This window comes from Fimicolochytrium jonesii (genome assembly GCF_025526975.1).
Source record: "Fimicolochytrium jonesii strain JEL569 chromosome Unknown EV422scaffold_20, whole genome shotgun sequence".
Taxonomy (NCBI): Eukaryota; Fungi; Chytridiomycota; class Chytridiomycetes; order Spizellomycetales; family Powellomycetaceae; genus Fimicolochytrium; species Fimicolochytrium jonesii.
This window is the reverse complement of record NW_026515687.1, coordinates 191,116-203,630: the sequence shown is the minus strand read 5'-3', so window position 1 is coordinate 203,630 and position 12,515 is coordinate 191,116. Positions and strand designations below refer to the sequence as shown.

The window sequence follows — 12,515 nt, the reverse complement described above, 5'->3', positions numbered from 1 at the left end:
GCAGAAGGGGATCAAGCTTTACAGATGTGAGAAGAGGTCGCTGCATCACCAGTCCATATTCATGCAACTCACTCACATGGACCGCGGCGGTTTAGTCCAAGCGTGCAGGGAGCACTACAGATATTGGGGGCGATAGGAAAGATGGGCAGACTGTGGGGTCAAGCCCACTTCAAAATGCTGTGCGACTAGAACGGGGCGACGATGCACCTGAGGAAGAGCATAGGGTGAGGAATAGCGATCCAAAGCCGTTCATCCTCGTAGGATTTCTGGGGCTCAATGCGAAAATGTAGAATCGCAAACTGGCTTCCTCGCATGCACAAGCAACGGCTCTGATACGGCCTCTTCTCGGGCCTGCAACGACTGTGACAACAACAGACGATGACACGTCTGAATTGGACTCTCCGCTCAATGATTCGGATTTCACTAGTCCAGCCACAACGCCAGAGCCAATTGAAAAGATGGATTCACCTCAGAAGACAACCGCATCGCTGAATGCCCCTTCTCGATTGGCGCCTCTGGCCGCGGATGGTCCTGGGAGCAACCCCGTTTCCCGGTGAGACAAGTGGATGAAAGCAGAGGCTGCCATTGGCACAGTCCTAATTGTTTTGCATCACCATTTCAAAAGACAATCCACATCGAACTCCCTACTAGACTGGGGATCCGCTCCAAAACTCTTCAGTGCGAAATCGACATCGGTAAGGACCGCCAGATCAATGTACCAACCTTTTGCATCGTGAATTGAGCGCTTCCATAGACTACGGACCTCTCCCCGCCTACTGCAAGTCATACCCGTCCGTCATCTGGCAGCACCGGGCGGAGTGCACACAGCAAATTACATGCAAGCCGCTTAACTCAGGAGACCGCAACAGCGATCTCGTCGCGGAGTACATCGCCGAGTCACACAGGGTCTGAGGACGATTACGATGAAGAGGTGCCTGCCAGGCGTCATGATTCGCAGTCAGACTCGTTCTCAGAGGAAAACGACACGGATGATTTTCACAGACCACTGGACAAGCGAAAATCCGTCTCGTTCAACATCCCGCTCAACGACATTACAACAGCGTCTTCCGATCCTGGAGAAGGCAGCGAGGAGGAGTCAGAGTCTCAAGATGAAGTAGATGCCAGTGGAACCGAACAATCAGCGTCGGACTCCGGGTCTGAAGTGGAGGACGAAGAACCTGCAAGAGTTGAGACGAAACCGCATGCGGCGAAGAAGACGGGGGTCCCGGCGCAATCTGCCCCGCCGCCGCCGCTGGATACACGACGACTTGCCCGGGATATGGTGTTTGCGGACTCGCCGAAGCCGGGGTCGCGTGAGGTTGAACGGCGGGTTTCGGTGAATTCCCTCAATGCGATGGATGCAAGGAAGGGGCGGAGCAGTCCGGTCGATGTGCAGTTACATACCCGGAGTCTGAACAGCGTGAGCACCTAAGGACCCCAACGTTTTTAAGCGAGGATCGATTATTGATTCGCATTCCACTGCAGTTGGCAAGAACCGAAGAAGCGAAATCATACCAGTAGTAAGCAAACGCTTTCATCGTTCCTCTTGACACCGTCATCATAACAATCAAAACTTACAACCTGAAAGCAGCTCGCCACGAACAAACGCCATGCCAAAATCCGCCGTCTCATCACGCGCACCACAACAGGAGTCTGCTCATCACACAGCAAGGGTTCAGCATTCCGAGCATGACGCTCCCCGACGGCGAAGTTGGGAGGACAAGCCGGGAGGAGTGCTGCCTACGCCGACATCAACGACGCGGCCGCAAATTTTTGGGGATGCGAAAACCGGTCGGCGGGAGAGGTGAGGAAGAACTAAGCCAGAGCAGCATGGTTGGTCATGCTAAACATGGTATCAACCGTAGCGCCTCTCGGCCATTGAGCGCGCGGCTCGGCCATATAGAAAATGCGTCCAACGGACAACCCGGGCAAATGTAAGCACACATTTCTTTCCGTCACTTACGCCGCAATCACTTATCTTCCCCGACAGCACGCAAAGCCGATCAGCAGCCTCCTTTGGATCCGCCGATCCCTCCTACCCCCTAAAACAGCGACGTCATCTCTCGGCAGACACCTCCACGCTGTTATCTCCCACATCGCCACCTCCAGGGGGCGCGGAGGACGCCGATGGGAAGGAGGTAGGCCTGCGAGCGGAGATGCTCGCACTGTACAAGCAGATCAAAAGCCTGAAAGCGGCGAACCCACCGGATCGGGACGAGGAGTTCTTGAGGGCGCTCGTGGCGCGATACAAGAAGATCAAGGCGCAGGTTCGACGTGAGTAGGAAATGATTTCCGCGGTCATAGGAAACGCCAAATATGGTCAACGGAGTCTCATTCAATTTTCATCCCGAATCGCAGCGGCCGAGGCCCTCCCAACCCCCCTCAGCTCGACCACCTCCCCCGCTCTCCCTCTTCCACCCACTCACCTCGCCCTCGAGCGTCTCCACCTCCTCCGGCAACACCACCGGCGTCCCTCGGACATTTCGCAGATGACATTTCAGCAATGCCAGAGCGAGAAATCGGAACTGAAAAACGAGCTGGTGCTTCTGAAGGCGATCTATAAAAAGACACCCTCGTCAACGGAGGAGGAGAAAAAGGTCGCTAGAGGGCTTTGGAAGCGTTATGTGGAGGTGCGGAAGAGGTGTGAGGAGGCTGAGGGTGAGAGTGGGGGTATGGATCGGTATGTGTGCGAGGGGGGGAGCACTTTGCGCCGAGGCGTATGCGCATCTATGATCAATGCTTACGCTCGATTATAGGGAAGTCTTAGAAGCCCTGGAACTAGAGAAGAAAGGCATCCAGCTTCGCCTACGCCGTTTCCAAGACGATTTCAAGCGCACCAACGGGCGGGCGGTGCGGACTGCGCAGGACAGGCAACCTATTGCGCAGTCTTATCGGCGGTATCAGGTACGCATGAGTGACAGCCCATTATCGTCCTCGTTGGTCCTTCGGGAAAGGTCTTTGACGCAATGTCGTAGGAACTCAAAACGCAGATTGCGGCAATGAAGGCTTGTTAGAAGGCGCGGCTGGGTGACTGTATCATACGTATGGTTTTATGTACGCAGTCTCATTTTTGGGGGTTATGCCCATGCTCAGCCTGATGAGCTGCATCTACTGTTCTTTCTGATGTACAAAGTTTGTTGATTTATATGGGAGCGACTGTAATGTCAAGTTGTATTGTGAGAACCCGCTATCCACAAACTCATGCGTCGTCGCTTCTATATCTCCAATATGTCGGCGTACATGCGTATATCCCTCATGGTCTTCTGACGATTGCGCCAGATAAGGTAGGTCCATTCTTTATACGTCAAATCTAGCAGGTATTGAAGAGCATCGTGGCCCAAATCGACACGCTGTCGAAATGAGCGAGGATTTCGACAGCATCCGTCGGTTGACCGCTTAACGGGAAATGGGAAATGAACGGTCCTCCTACAATCGAGCTCGATATGGTTAACCGTAATTATGGGGAGCCATCCGGATCTTCTTCTTCGGAGCTTTTGACAGGGACTGACAGTGGGCCGGACATGAGAACACAGTCAACACGCTATAAACGACCTTCAACAAAGTTGCATAGGTGGTAGCCAGGGTGGTAGCTCGATGTTGTCCGTTTGTTTATCGCCGGACAATAACGCTTTCCCTTGCCTTCCTTTATCCATTCATCGTTTTTTCCTTCATCCTTTCATCGTTTATGACCCTGAATGCGCCCCATACCGTAAACGCTTCGGGGAGGCGTCGCTATTTATTGGAACGGCGCTTCTCCTCGTCCAAGCGGCAAAAAGGTTCACATGCAAACTTCGCTTGACGATTGGCCTCGACTCAGACTGAGGAGACGTTTTCCTGGATTGTAACGGCAGAAGCTCCTCCGAGTCTCTTCGAACACCGACGTAAAAATCTCGCGTTCGTCCTTGCGGTAGCTTACGTCTGTGGTCGCCGACCACCTCCGCAAAGAACTTTCCCAAGATGTTCCTCACTCGACGTGCCCAGTTACCTGTGCTCTTCGTTCTTGTTCTGATCTGCCACCTCGTAGAAGCACTTCTACCGGACTTCCCGGACAATCTAGTAGTGTACCCCAACCGGGACAGGGTGAGCGTTCAAGGATTCCGAAAGTATGCAGGTCAGACCGCGGAGATTCGAGTCAGTCGCTGGATGAAGCCGGCTGGGGCGATCATCGAGAACCCGGACCGGGTCCTCGTTGTCGTGGGAAGAGCCCGTGGCAAAATCAGCGGCAAAACGGTTGCCCTCGAGGTCAATCATCCAGGCAAGTTGTAAAGTTGTTCGGGACGTTACCGAGTCGAGACGAATGTTCATCCTCCAGATTCCCAGGCGGGGTATGCTGGATGGATGTCACCCCGGATATTGTCAGCCAAGACGTGGTGTCCATTTGGTTCAACGGCGTTGAAGTGGCAAACGGCAGAGTGTTGGATATCTACATGGATGAAGCGCCGGTTTTCGATCCCATTTTTGGGGCCAACGCGATCACGCTCAGCGGAGCTATAGCTAGGGACATGCACATTGGCTCCCATTACGAGGTCCATATCGCCAATCCTGACCTCCTACCGTTTACTGGCGGCACGGACCTTCGCGCTTCGCAGCCCGCCAATGCCACCGCAGGCGTCCTCACCGTGAATCAAGGATACAGTTCATCGCTGCTAATCACCGGAGGTATCTACTCACTCAGTTCTGACGAGCGACCTCACTGAAATCAGGCTTTATACTCTTCATTAGCGAAACTAAGATTGCTCTGATAACTTTACGGCTAGGTTTCCTTGGTTTCGTGGCAAGATTCATATTCGAGGACCGACAGGCGGCCCGCGTGGCGTTATCTGGCGGCGGATACTACGTTCGCGGATGGTTAGCCACTGACGCTGCTGGAAACCCTCTAGGTATTACTATACATGAACCCTCGCAAGTCGGTGGGCCCGCAATGGGCTGCCCGGCTGGACCTGGGGCCTATGTTCCGCCGGTGTCGACTTTCACGGCGACAATTGACACGCCGAAGGGCGATGCAAAGGTCCGGGCAAACATAGCTTGGCTGCCCGTTTCGTCTCCACCGGGAGCGGACCCGGTGGTTGGATATGACGTTCTTGCGATCGATAAAGCAAGCCATGCCGTTCGCGGGACCCGTGTCCCTGCGGACGCTGATCACATCGCCATCAGCGTCCACCCCGAAAAACAGTACACATTCGAAGTCCGCGCGCTTGTTGCAAAGTCATCGACGGCGGAGAATATCAGGTCTTCCGCCCCTTTTCCCGCTCGCCTCGAAGCTCTCGAAGTGACATCCACCCCCTCGAATGCCACGGCTGGCACGCCCACAGAGGCTCAGTACGTCACCTTTGCTTCCAACGGGTGGAATATGCACTACACCGTAAGGGAGCAGGCGAAGAATTCCAGCAAGCTACCGGCCTTCACAGCGGACCAAAAGCCGGTTTTCGTAGTCAACCCCGTCCTGGATTCGAAAGGCAAGGTGGCGAACAAATCCATTCCGTATTCTGGAGAGCGCATCTACATCAACAATACCGTCCTCATCGAAGTGAGCACTACCTACGGCACGGAAACTATTTTCAAGGCTTTCCAATTCAAACCCGCGCCGGCTGTCCCCGCTCCGACCCTGGCCTCTTACAACCCTCAGCCGGCAGGAGCATCACTTGGTTGGTTCTGGACTCCGAACCCGCTGTATAACCAGAGGATCCAAAGTTTCATAATTCAAGAGTTCGATGACTTCGGTGGTTTGCCCATCCCAATCGGAGAGCCGTACGAGACCCAAAGTGGCGAGACGACTCGCACGGTGGCGGCGATGTACCCGCTGTTCCCGCGACATGAGAAACTTCCGGGAGTTTTTTGTGCTTCGTGTCACAATTTCGCGGTCGCGGCCAAAACTACAGACGGCTGGATCAGCCCCTGGTCTAACACAAAGGGGGCCGCAGTCCCCGACATGGTCGTGCCCCTGAACAGCGAGTGGGCAGGAGGAGTACTGCGCATGGATGGGTGGTGCTCTGAGAGCGACGCTGTCATTACGGCGCGTTTGGAGCCGATGGCGTCTCCTTTCGGTCCAGCCGCCAAAGTTGCCAACAATGCCTGGACGCTGCGGATCCCCGTCGAGAAGCAGGCTTTCAAAACTGGCAATAAAATCGTTGTCGTGTCAAACAGAGGCGCCGTCTATGCTGTTCAGGTCTCTGGGCTCTGATGAGACCGTCGCGGAAGTCGGACACGGCGACTTCGACTGTTCTCCTTTCCTCTCCACTATTGCTTGCTCGTGCTCACCCTCTGCGGATGTCCGAAAATTTTTCCGTCACTTGTCTGCTTTATATCTTGCGATGAACGATTTCCTCTCAATACCATTGAAGTCCTTTGCATCTGTTTCGGACGTTGCAGGATTTATTTGATCAGCGATTATATCATCTAGAGACATGTTACGCATGCCCCACATGCTCACATGGAACTGCGTTTGCATGTCGTAACATTGGACTCCAGCTAGCATCAATAATGTCTCAGATCGTACGGAAGGGGAAGATAACTATTGAACATCATCCATCCCACCACGTTGCGCCCGGGCTCTTCTCTTCGGCACAGCACGAAGAAGCAGAGGTTTCCATCCCATCCCCCATGTGCGTCAGCATGCTCGTGAGTTCCTTCAGGTAGGTCCACATCAATCAATTCCACGATGTTATTGTCCTTCAAAGCTTGATAAAGCCCCGAAAGCAACAGCCTGTGCTCGTCATTTTCAAAACAAAACTCGTCCATGTCGGCATCGTAAAGCCATTGAAACAGATGAATGAGGTATGCTGTGGTTGCCTCCTCATCGGCTAGCGATATTCTTTTGATCCTGTAGTAGTCGCGAAGGTGTGGTGACACCCGCAGCCGTAATGCTAGCATAATGGAAGCAGTCGAATCGGAAAGCACATCCAGAGCATCCAGCTCAGGAACGGGGGGCATCAGTAGCGGGCATGACATAGCTCCGGTATACTGGCGGCGCACGAAGCCTTTGCTCCCATCAGGTTTAGCGAATTCGTTTTTTGAAGCCAAGCTGACAACATGGAGGGGGCCAGCGAGCAAGTCGATGTCGGCACTCAGGGCAGACCACCGAGCCTCCTCTTGTGGCGCGTTTGCATAGTACTTGGGAGGCTCGACACCATCACGAAGGTCGAGCTGCATAGGCGAAAGGAATCCATGGCCGGCCGTCAAGAAGGCAACGTCCAGCTGGTCCCATATGGCGTACGCACTGGTGTCCAAGCTCGCCTCGCGAGCATCATCGCGGAAGATCTGCCCGGCCCGTTCAAGATCATCGATTTCGGAAAACCTGTGCTTAACCAGACAGCGCTCCCTCGCCGAGAGAGCGGAGCTCCATGCCCTGCATACTAGTAGGCAGTTGAGGAAGTCACGGGGATTTGTGAATGCGACGCGACATAGAATGCGAGGGAGCAATTCTGGTGGGGGACCGTTATCGGTGGGTGCGACCGAGCCCATTGCGCTGTGAAGATATAAATAGAGAGAGGGGTAAACGGCGGAAGTGCGTGTTGGTGAACGGCAACGCATATGAACCTCAGAGTTCAGCTGATGACGGTCGCATCTCCGTTGCCACGTCGAAATTGTTGCAATCTAGGGACCACATTCCCCAAAGCGTTTTTGGACTGCAGGCCGCTTTGAAGATACATGTAGGCCCGTCCAGAACGTGTCGCATGCATTTTCCAACACTCTCGCCGCTTATGGATGGGCCGCTCGCCGCGAAAACACGGAGAAGACCGGGAAGACGAACTATGTGTCACAAGGTCCCCTGCGCCGACCATCTCTACCCATCCTCATCGACATCCATTCCCTCCTCCTCATCATCTTCAGCATCATCCTGCTCCTCCGGTTCACCGTCTTCTGCTGCTTTCGTGGCCCCATCATCCTCCTCGCCATCCATCTCATCTGTGTCAAAAGTCTCATCTTCCGCGATCGCGTCGTCGCCGCCATCCGCGCCAGAAGTGAGCGCCGGCAGATATTCGGGGTACAGGTGGCGGATGGCGGCGTGGATGTCTCTTGCCCGTACCTTTTGAAACAAGTTGAATGAGATATCACACAGAGCGGAACAGAAATAACAAAAAGGGAAACAGATCCTTACAGGACAAAACCCATTCGCAGCCTTCGCAGCGGATACACGGTGATGATAAACGATCCCATACTTGTGCCGCTCATATGCAAGCAAAGCGGACGCATCGATGATGGTGGTCAGCCACGTTTTGAAACGGGAGACCAGCGGTGGGACCATCTCCGGTGTCAAAGGCGGTCCAGCGTTCCGGTCAATCATCTGGTCTTTTGTTAGCGAGCCGCCTTTTGAGGGGACTGCTAGCGGGGCGCCGTTGCGGATGCAGGCTCTGTGGGGGACATTGGTTCATGAGTGATTCTGCTCCTTGGATTGGAGAGACAGCTGGGGTTTCGCTCAAAACTCACTTTGCCCATGCCTGTTTGATTTTCGAGCCCTTGAAAAGGTGGTCCCGCGAGACCAAATGTGGGGGGTCCATCCGTACCCACTTTGACCCTCGCCTCTTCCTTATGATTTTCGGCAACGGTTCGCCGAAAGGGTCGATGCATTCCATACAATGTGGAACTGGGTTTTCGGGTTCATCCTCTGCTGGTCTCTTTCTGATGAGATGTGGTGCTATTCCCGCAAAAAAAATCCTGGGTATGAGGGGTCATGCTTTGAAAGTCAAGGCGAAAGAAGTTAACTTCCGCTCCTACCTTTCTCTCTCAACGCGTCAACAAACACAGCGACTTCCAATACACTCTTGGTTCCACCCAAAGCTTCTGCCAGTGTGTGAGAGTTGATGGCGTCTGAGGGATGCTTTTGGAGGAGATGTACAAGTCGCTTCTTTTCGTCCTCGGTCCACTTTCTTTGTTCTGACGGTGGGCCGCTGGATGTTGCTGTTGGGGCAGGCTGAGCGGCGATCGGGGTAACCGTGGGAGCCTCCATGGCTCCTTAACTGAGTGCTATAAGCTGAAGGTAAGAGGATCAGTAAGGCTGTGCCCGTGTGCCCATGGGAATGTCTCTGCCAAATGTCCTATAGAAGCGCGTAGAAAACAGCCGATTAGGGACATCTCTCTCTGATCTCTCTCCAAAAGAAAGCTCACGCTCCCAAAACCTCCAAAACAGCCCAAAACGACTTCCCCCGATCGACTGACAGCCCCTTTTGAACCTCTCGAGCATCGGTCTCATTCTACCACTTCAACTCACTACGTACATATACACATAGCCACAAGCTTCATCAACGCCCTCAGCAATGACCCAATCCGACCCAACAACCCTCCTTACAACGGCAACATCCCTCTTCCTCTCCGAGTCCTACTCCGAAGCCCTCCCCCTCTACACCCAACTCATCTCCCTCTCCCCCACCGCCGACGCACACCTCAAACGCGCCGCCTGCAACCACCAGCTCGCCCATTTCGACGCCGCCGTGAAGGACGCCGATGCCGCGTTGAGGTTTGCGGATGATGATAAGGCGCGTGGGAAGGCGTTGACGAGGAAGGGGATGGCGTTGTTGGAATTGGGAAGGGCACAGGATGCCGTGGAGGCGTTTGGGAAGGCGAGGGAGTATGGGGAGGGGGTCGGGGTGCAGAGATGGATTGAGAAGTGTGTTGCTGCTGGTGCTAAAGGTATGTCTTGGAGGTTTTGCATTGTGTTTGGTGACCCGCCGATGATCTTGATCTGACGAAAACATCCCTCGTCCCCAGCCCCTGAACCGAAAGTAACCGCTGAACCACACAAGCAGCCCCCTCAACCGGCCACAGCACCCCCCACCACTATCCCAACAACCATCCCGACCCCAGCGTCCGCCTCCAAAATTCGGCACGAATGGTTCCAAAACGACTCCCTCGTAACCGTCACCATCTTCGTCAAAAACGCCGACCCCTCCAACGTCCTCATCAACTTCTCCGAGCGCGCCCTCTCCGTGACCGTCAAGCTCCCGCACGCGGCCACCGAGTATTCATTGGAACTCGACCCGCTGGCCCATGAGATTGTGCCGGCGGACAGCAAGTTCGTGGTTATGAAGACCAAGGTGGAGATTACGTTGCGGAAGAAGGTTGTGGGGGTTAGGTGGGGTGAGCTGGAGGGGGAGGAGACAGGGCCGGTGGGGATGATTGCGGGGGCTGCTGGGGTGGAGAAAGTTGAGTACCCTACATCATCCAAAAAGGTTCGCATCCCATACCTCTACAATGCAAAACCCTCCATTCAATAGTATTTATATACTCACACACCCCGCTATCTCTCAGAAACACAACTGGGACGCCCTCGCCGCCTCCGTCGAAACCGACAAACCCGAAGGCGAGCAAGCCCTCAACGCCTTATTCCAGCAAATCTACAAGGACGCCTCCGACGACACGCGTCGCGCCATGATGAAGTCCTATGTCGAGAGTAACGGGACGGTGTTGAGCACGAATTGGGAGGAGATTGGGAAGAAGAAAGTTGAGGTGACCCCGCCGGATGGGATGATTGCTAAGAAGCACGAGCTTTGAGTTTGGGGTGGGATGATGGATGGGGCGTGAGGGGGACGTGTTGATAGTGATTGGCGATATTCTTAGGGATGTACAAAAGGAAAGCACCGTGATAGCTTCAGTTGTCTAATACGAGTCTACTGGCACCCGACTAGGGCCAGGGCATGCTTACATTTTAACAAAAATGATATGACCAAACAAAAAAATGACTATGTACCCCTAAACGCCTTAACCGCTATCCTCCCCACCACAACCGCCACCAACCCCGCAGCTACGATAGGCACCAACCTATCTACATGCATATTCCGCCGTATCCCACTCCATGCTTGTGATGGCTCCACATCTGTCGGATCTGAGCTGTTCTCTACTAACGTAGATCTCGCCGCGTCCCGTCTATTCGTACTCCTCCCAGCGCGCGTCCTTGGCGGTGGTGTCGCCTTCCCGCTCGCACACGTGGACCCATTATTCGACATCAGATCTTCCAGATCCAACACGGAAGCAGCATCCGCCTCCGCCCCCTTCTTCGCCCCCTTCTGCCCGCCATTATCGATAACCAGCTGCCCACACGCGCTCGCCGAATCCGCGCCCATCGTCTGCCTCAACAGCGTGTGCACGCCGTACCCCCTCACCGTCTCCGCAAACCTCCTCGACGTCTCCCTATCGGGTGTCTTGTAGTCGTGGGGTACGGAAGTGACGTTATACGGGATGATATTCAACAACACTTCGCGGTCTTTCAGTAGTTGACCGAGTTCATGGGCGGTGGATTGTGAATCGTTCACGTCAGCGATCAGCACGTATTCGACGAGGATATGGCGGCGGCGGTTAGATGATTTTGCGGATTTGTTTTGGTTTGCTATGAAGGCGTCGCAGGCGGCGAGGATGCGGTCGACGTGCCATGCCTTGGAGGTCGGGACGATTTGTTGGCGGAGGTGTTGGGTCGGGGCGTGGAGGGAGAGTGCGAGGCCGACGTTGGGTGCGTCTGTCATTAGTGAGCGAATGCGGGGGACGACGCCAACGGTTGAGACTGATATCCGTGACGGCGAGAGACCGAAGCGGGCGGTGTCTACCATGGCTTTGATGGAGCTGAGGACGGCGTTGTAGTTATCAAGCGGCTCGCCCATTCCCATAAAGACGATATTGCGGATCTTTTCGACTTTGTTGGCGTGGTAGAGCTGTTCGACGATCTCGCCGGCCGTGAGGTTGGAGAGCAGGCCCATTGTGCCGGTTGCGCAGAATGTGCAGCCCATCGCGCAGCCGACTTGAGAAGAGACGCAGAGGGTTGCGCGTTTGTTGGAGCTAAATTCGAGGGATTCGATTACGTCTCCCTCCCCCGATATTGCGCTCCCCCCGTCTTTTGTTTTAAGCCGTTTGCGCTTAGCCTCCTCGGCGGGGAAGGAGTCGAGCTCCACCTCGCCGTACCGCATGATGACGCTCTCGATCCTTTGTCCATCCTGTAGTTCGATCAGCAGCTTTGTGGTGCTCCCGTCCTTTGCATCGGTGCGGGAAACCACTTTGCTAGTAGTTAGCACGAATTCTTCGTCGAGGAGTTTGGCGGCGGCTTTGGGGAACTCGGGGATGTCGTGGTAGGAGCCAATTCTGTCGGGTTGTTGGATGAGGTACCGCCATAGCTTCTTGGCCGCTAGGGGCTTTATGTTGTGGGCGGCGAAGGCTTCAAGGACGGAGTCTTCGTCGAATAGGGACTTGGGGCTGAGGGTGCGTTGTTTGACCATATTTGGGGACAGGCGATCAGCGTGGAAGCCAAGTCGAGTGAGAATACAGGGACCCCGTCCTAGACAAAGGGTACGGCCCGCGATATGAGCTTTACGCCAGTGTGGACTGCGTTGGCCTGTGTCGCTGTCGCTGTGGCAAGGTGTTGGTTGAGGCGAGTTTTGTTGTGTGGAGGGTTCCTTTTTCGCTCAGTTGGCAAAATGCAGATTCCAGAGCAGGTTGAATTTGAACTTTGCCGAGTCATGAAGAAAGTCAACGCGCAGAAATAAAAAGAGGACGCCGCCCCACGTGACTCTTGCGTTGGAGTACGGTATGACGCC

General features: G+C 54.6%; 6 protein-coding genes across 6 annotated transcripts; 3 read left to right on the top strand and 3 right to left on the bottom strand.

Annotated features, from left to right (window-relative positions):
* The first annotated feature begins 1,427 nt into the window (after positions 1 to 1,427).
* Positions 1,428 to 3,180, top strand: EV422DRAFT_162957 (uncharacterized protein). Its single transcript, XM_053065009.1, has 6 exons — positions 1,428 to 1,804; positions 1,866 to 1,934; positions 1,991 to 2,274; positions 2,359 to 2,680; positions 2,757 to 2,904; positions 2,976 to 3,180. The coding sequence occupies exons 1-6, from the start codon at positions 1,611 to 1,613 to the stop codon at positions 3,012 to 3,014; spliced, it is 1,056 nt and encodes a 351-aa protein (XP_052923675.1). The 5' UTR covers positions 1,428 to 1,610; the 3' UTR covers positions 3,015 to 3,180.
* Positions 3,181 to 3,498: 318 nt separating this feature from the next.
* On the top strand, positions 3,499 to 6,351 carry EV422DRAFT_162891 (uncharacterized protein). The gene is made up of 3 exons (XM_053065007.1): positions 3,499 to 4,255; positions 4,321 to 4,659; positions 4,758 to 6,351. The coding sequence occupies exons 1-3, from the start codon at positions 3,958 to 3,960 to the stop codon at positions 6,179 to 6,181; spliced, it is 2,061 nt and encodes a 686-aa protein (XP_052923674.1). The 5' UTR covers positions 3,499 to 3,957; the 3' UTR covers positions 6,182 to 6,351.
* On the bottom strand, positions 6,289 to 7,690 carry EV422DRAFT_162907 (uncharacterized protein). Its single transcript, XM_053065008.1, has 2 exons — positions 6,431 to 7,690; positions 6,289 to 6,351 (listed from the first exon to the last, which is right to left on the bottom strand). Exon 1 carries the CDS (start codon positions 7,528 to 7,530, stop codon positions 6,475 to 6,477), a length of 1,056 nt encoding a protein of 351 aa, XP_052923673.1. The 5' UTR covers positions 7,531 to 7,690; the 3' UTR covers positions 6,289 to 6,351; positions 6,431 to 6,474.
* On the bottom strand, positions 7,657 to 8,821 carry EV422DRAFT_162838 (uncharacterized protein). Its single transcript, XM_053065006.1, has 4 exons — positions 8,716 to 8,821; positions 8,428 to 8,655; positions 8,099 to 8,351; positions 7,657 to 8,026 (listed from the first exon to the last, which is right to left on the bottom strand). The coding sequence occupies exons 2-4, from the start codon at positions 8,571 to 8,573 to the stop codon at positions 7,784 to 7,786; spliced, it is 642 nt and encodes a 213-aa protein (XP_052923672.1). The 5' UTR covers positions 8,574 to 8,655; positions 8,716 to 8,821; the 3' UTR covers positions 7,657 to 7,783.
* A 307-nt stretch (positions 8,822 to 9,128) lies between these two features.
* Positions 9,129 to 10,662, top strand: EV422DRAFT_589275 (SGS domain-containing protein). Its single transcript, XM_053073507.1, has 3 exons — positions 9,129 to 9,627; positions 9,706 to 10,166; positions 10,246 to 10,662. The coding sequence occupies exons 1-3, from the start codon at positions 9,255 to 9,257 to the stop codon at positions 10,486 to 10,488; spliced, it is 1,077 nt and encodes a 358-aa protein (XP_052923671.1). The 5' UTR covers positions 9,129 to 9,254; the 3' UTR covers positions 10,489 to 10,662.
* EV422DRAFT_536625 (uncharacterized protein) lies at positions 10,663 to 12,408 on the bottom strand. Its single transcript, XM_053070846.1, has one exon. It carries the CDS (start codon positions 12,195 to 12,197, stop codon positions 10,677 to 10,679), a length of 1,521 nt encoding a protein of 506 aa, XP_052923670.1. The 5' UTR covers positions 12,198 to 12,408; the 3' UTR covers positions 10,663 to 10,676.
* Positions 12,409 to 12,515: the final 107 nt, after the last annotated feature.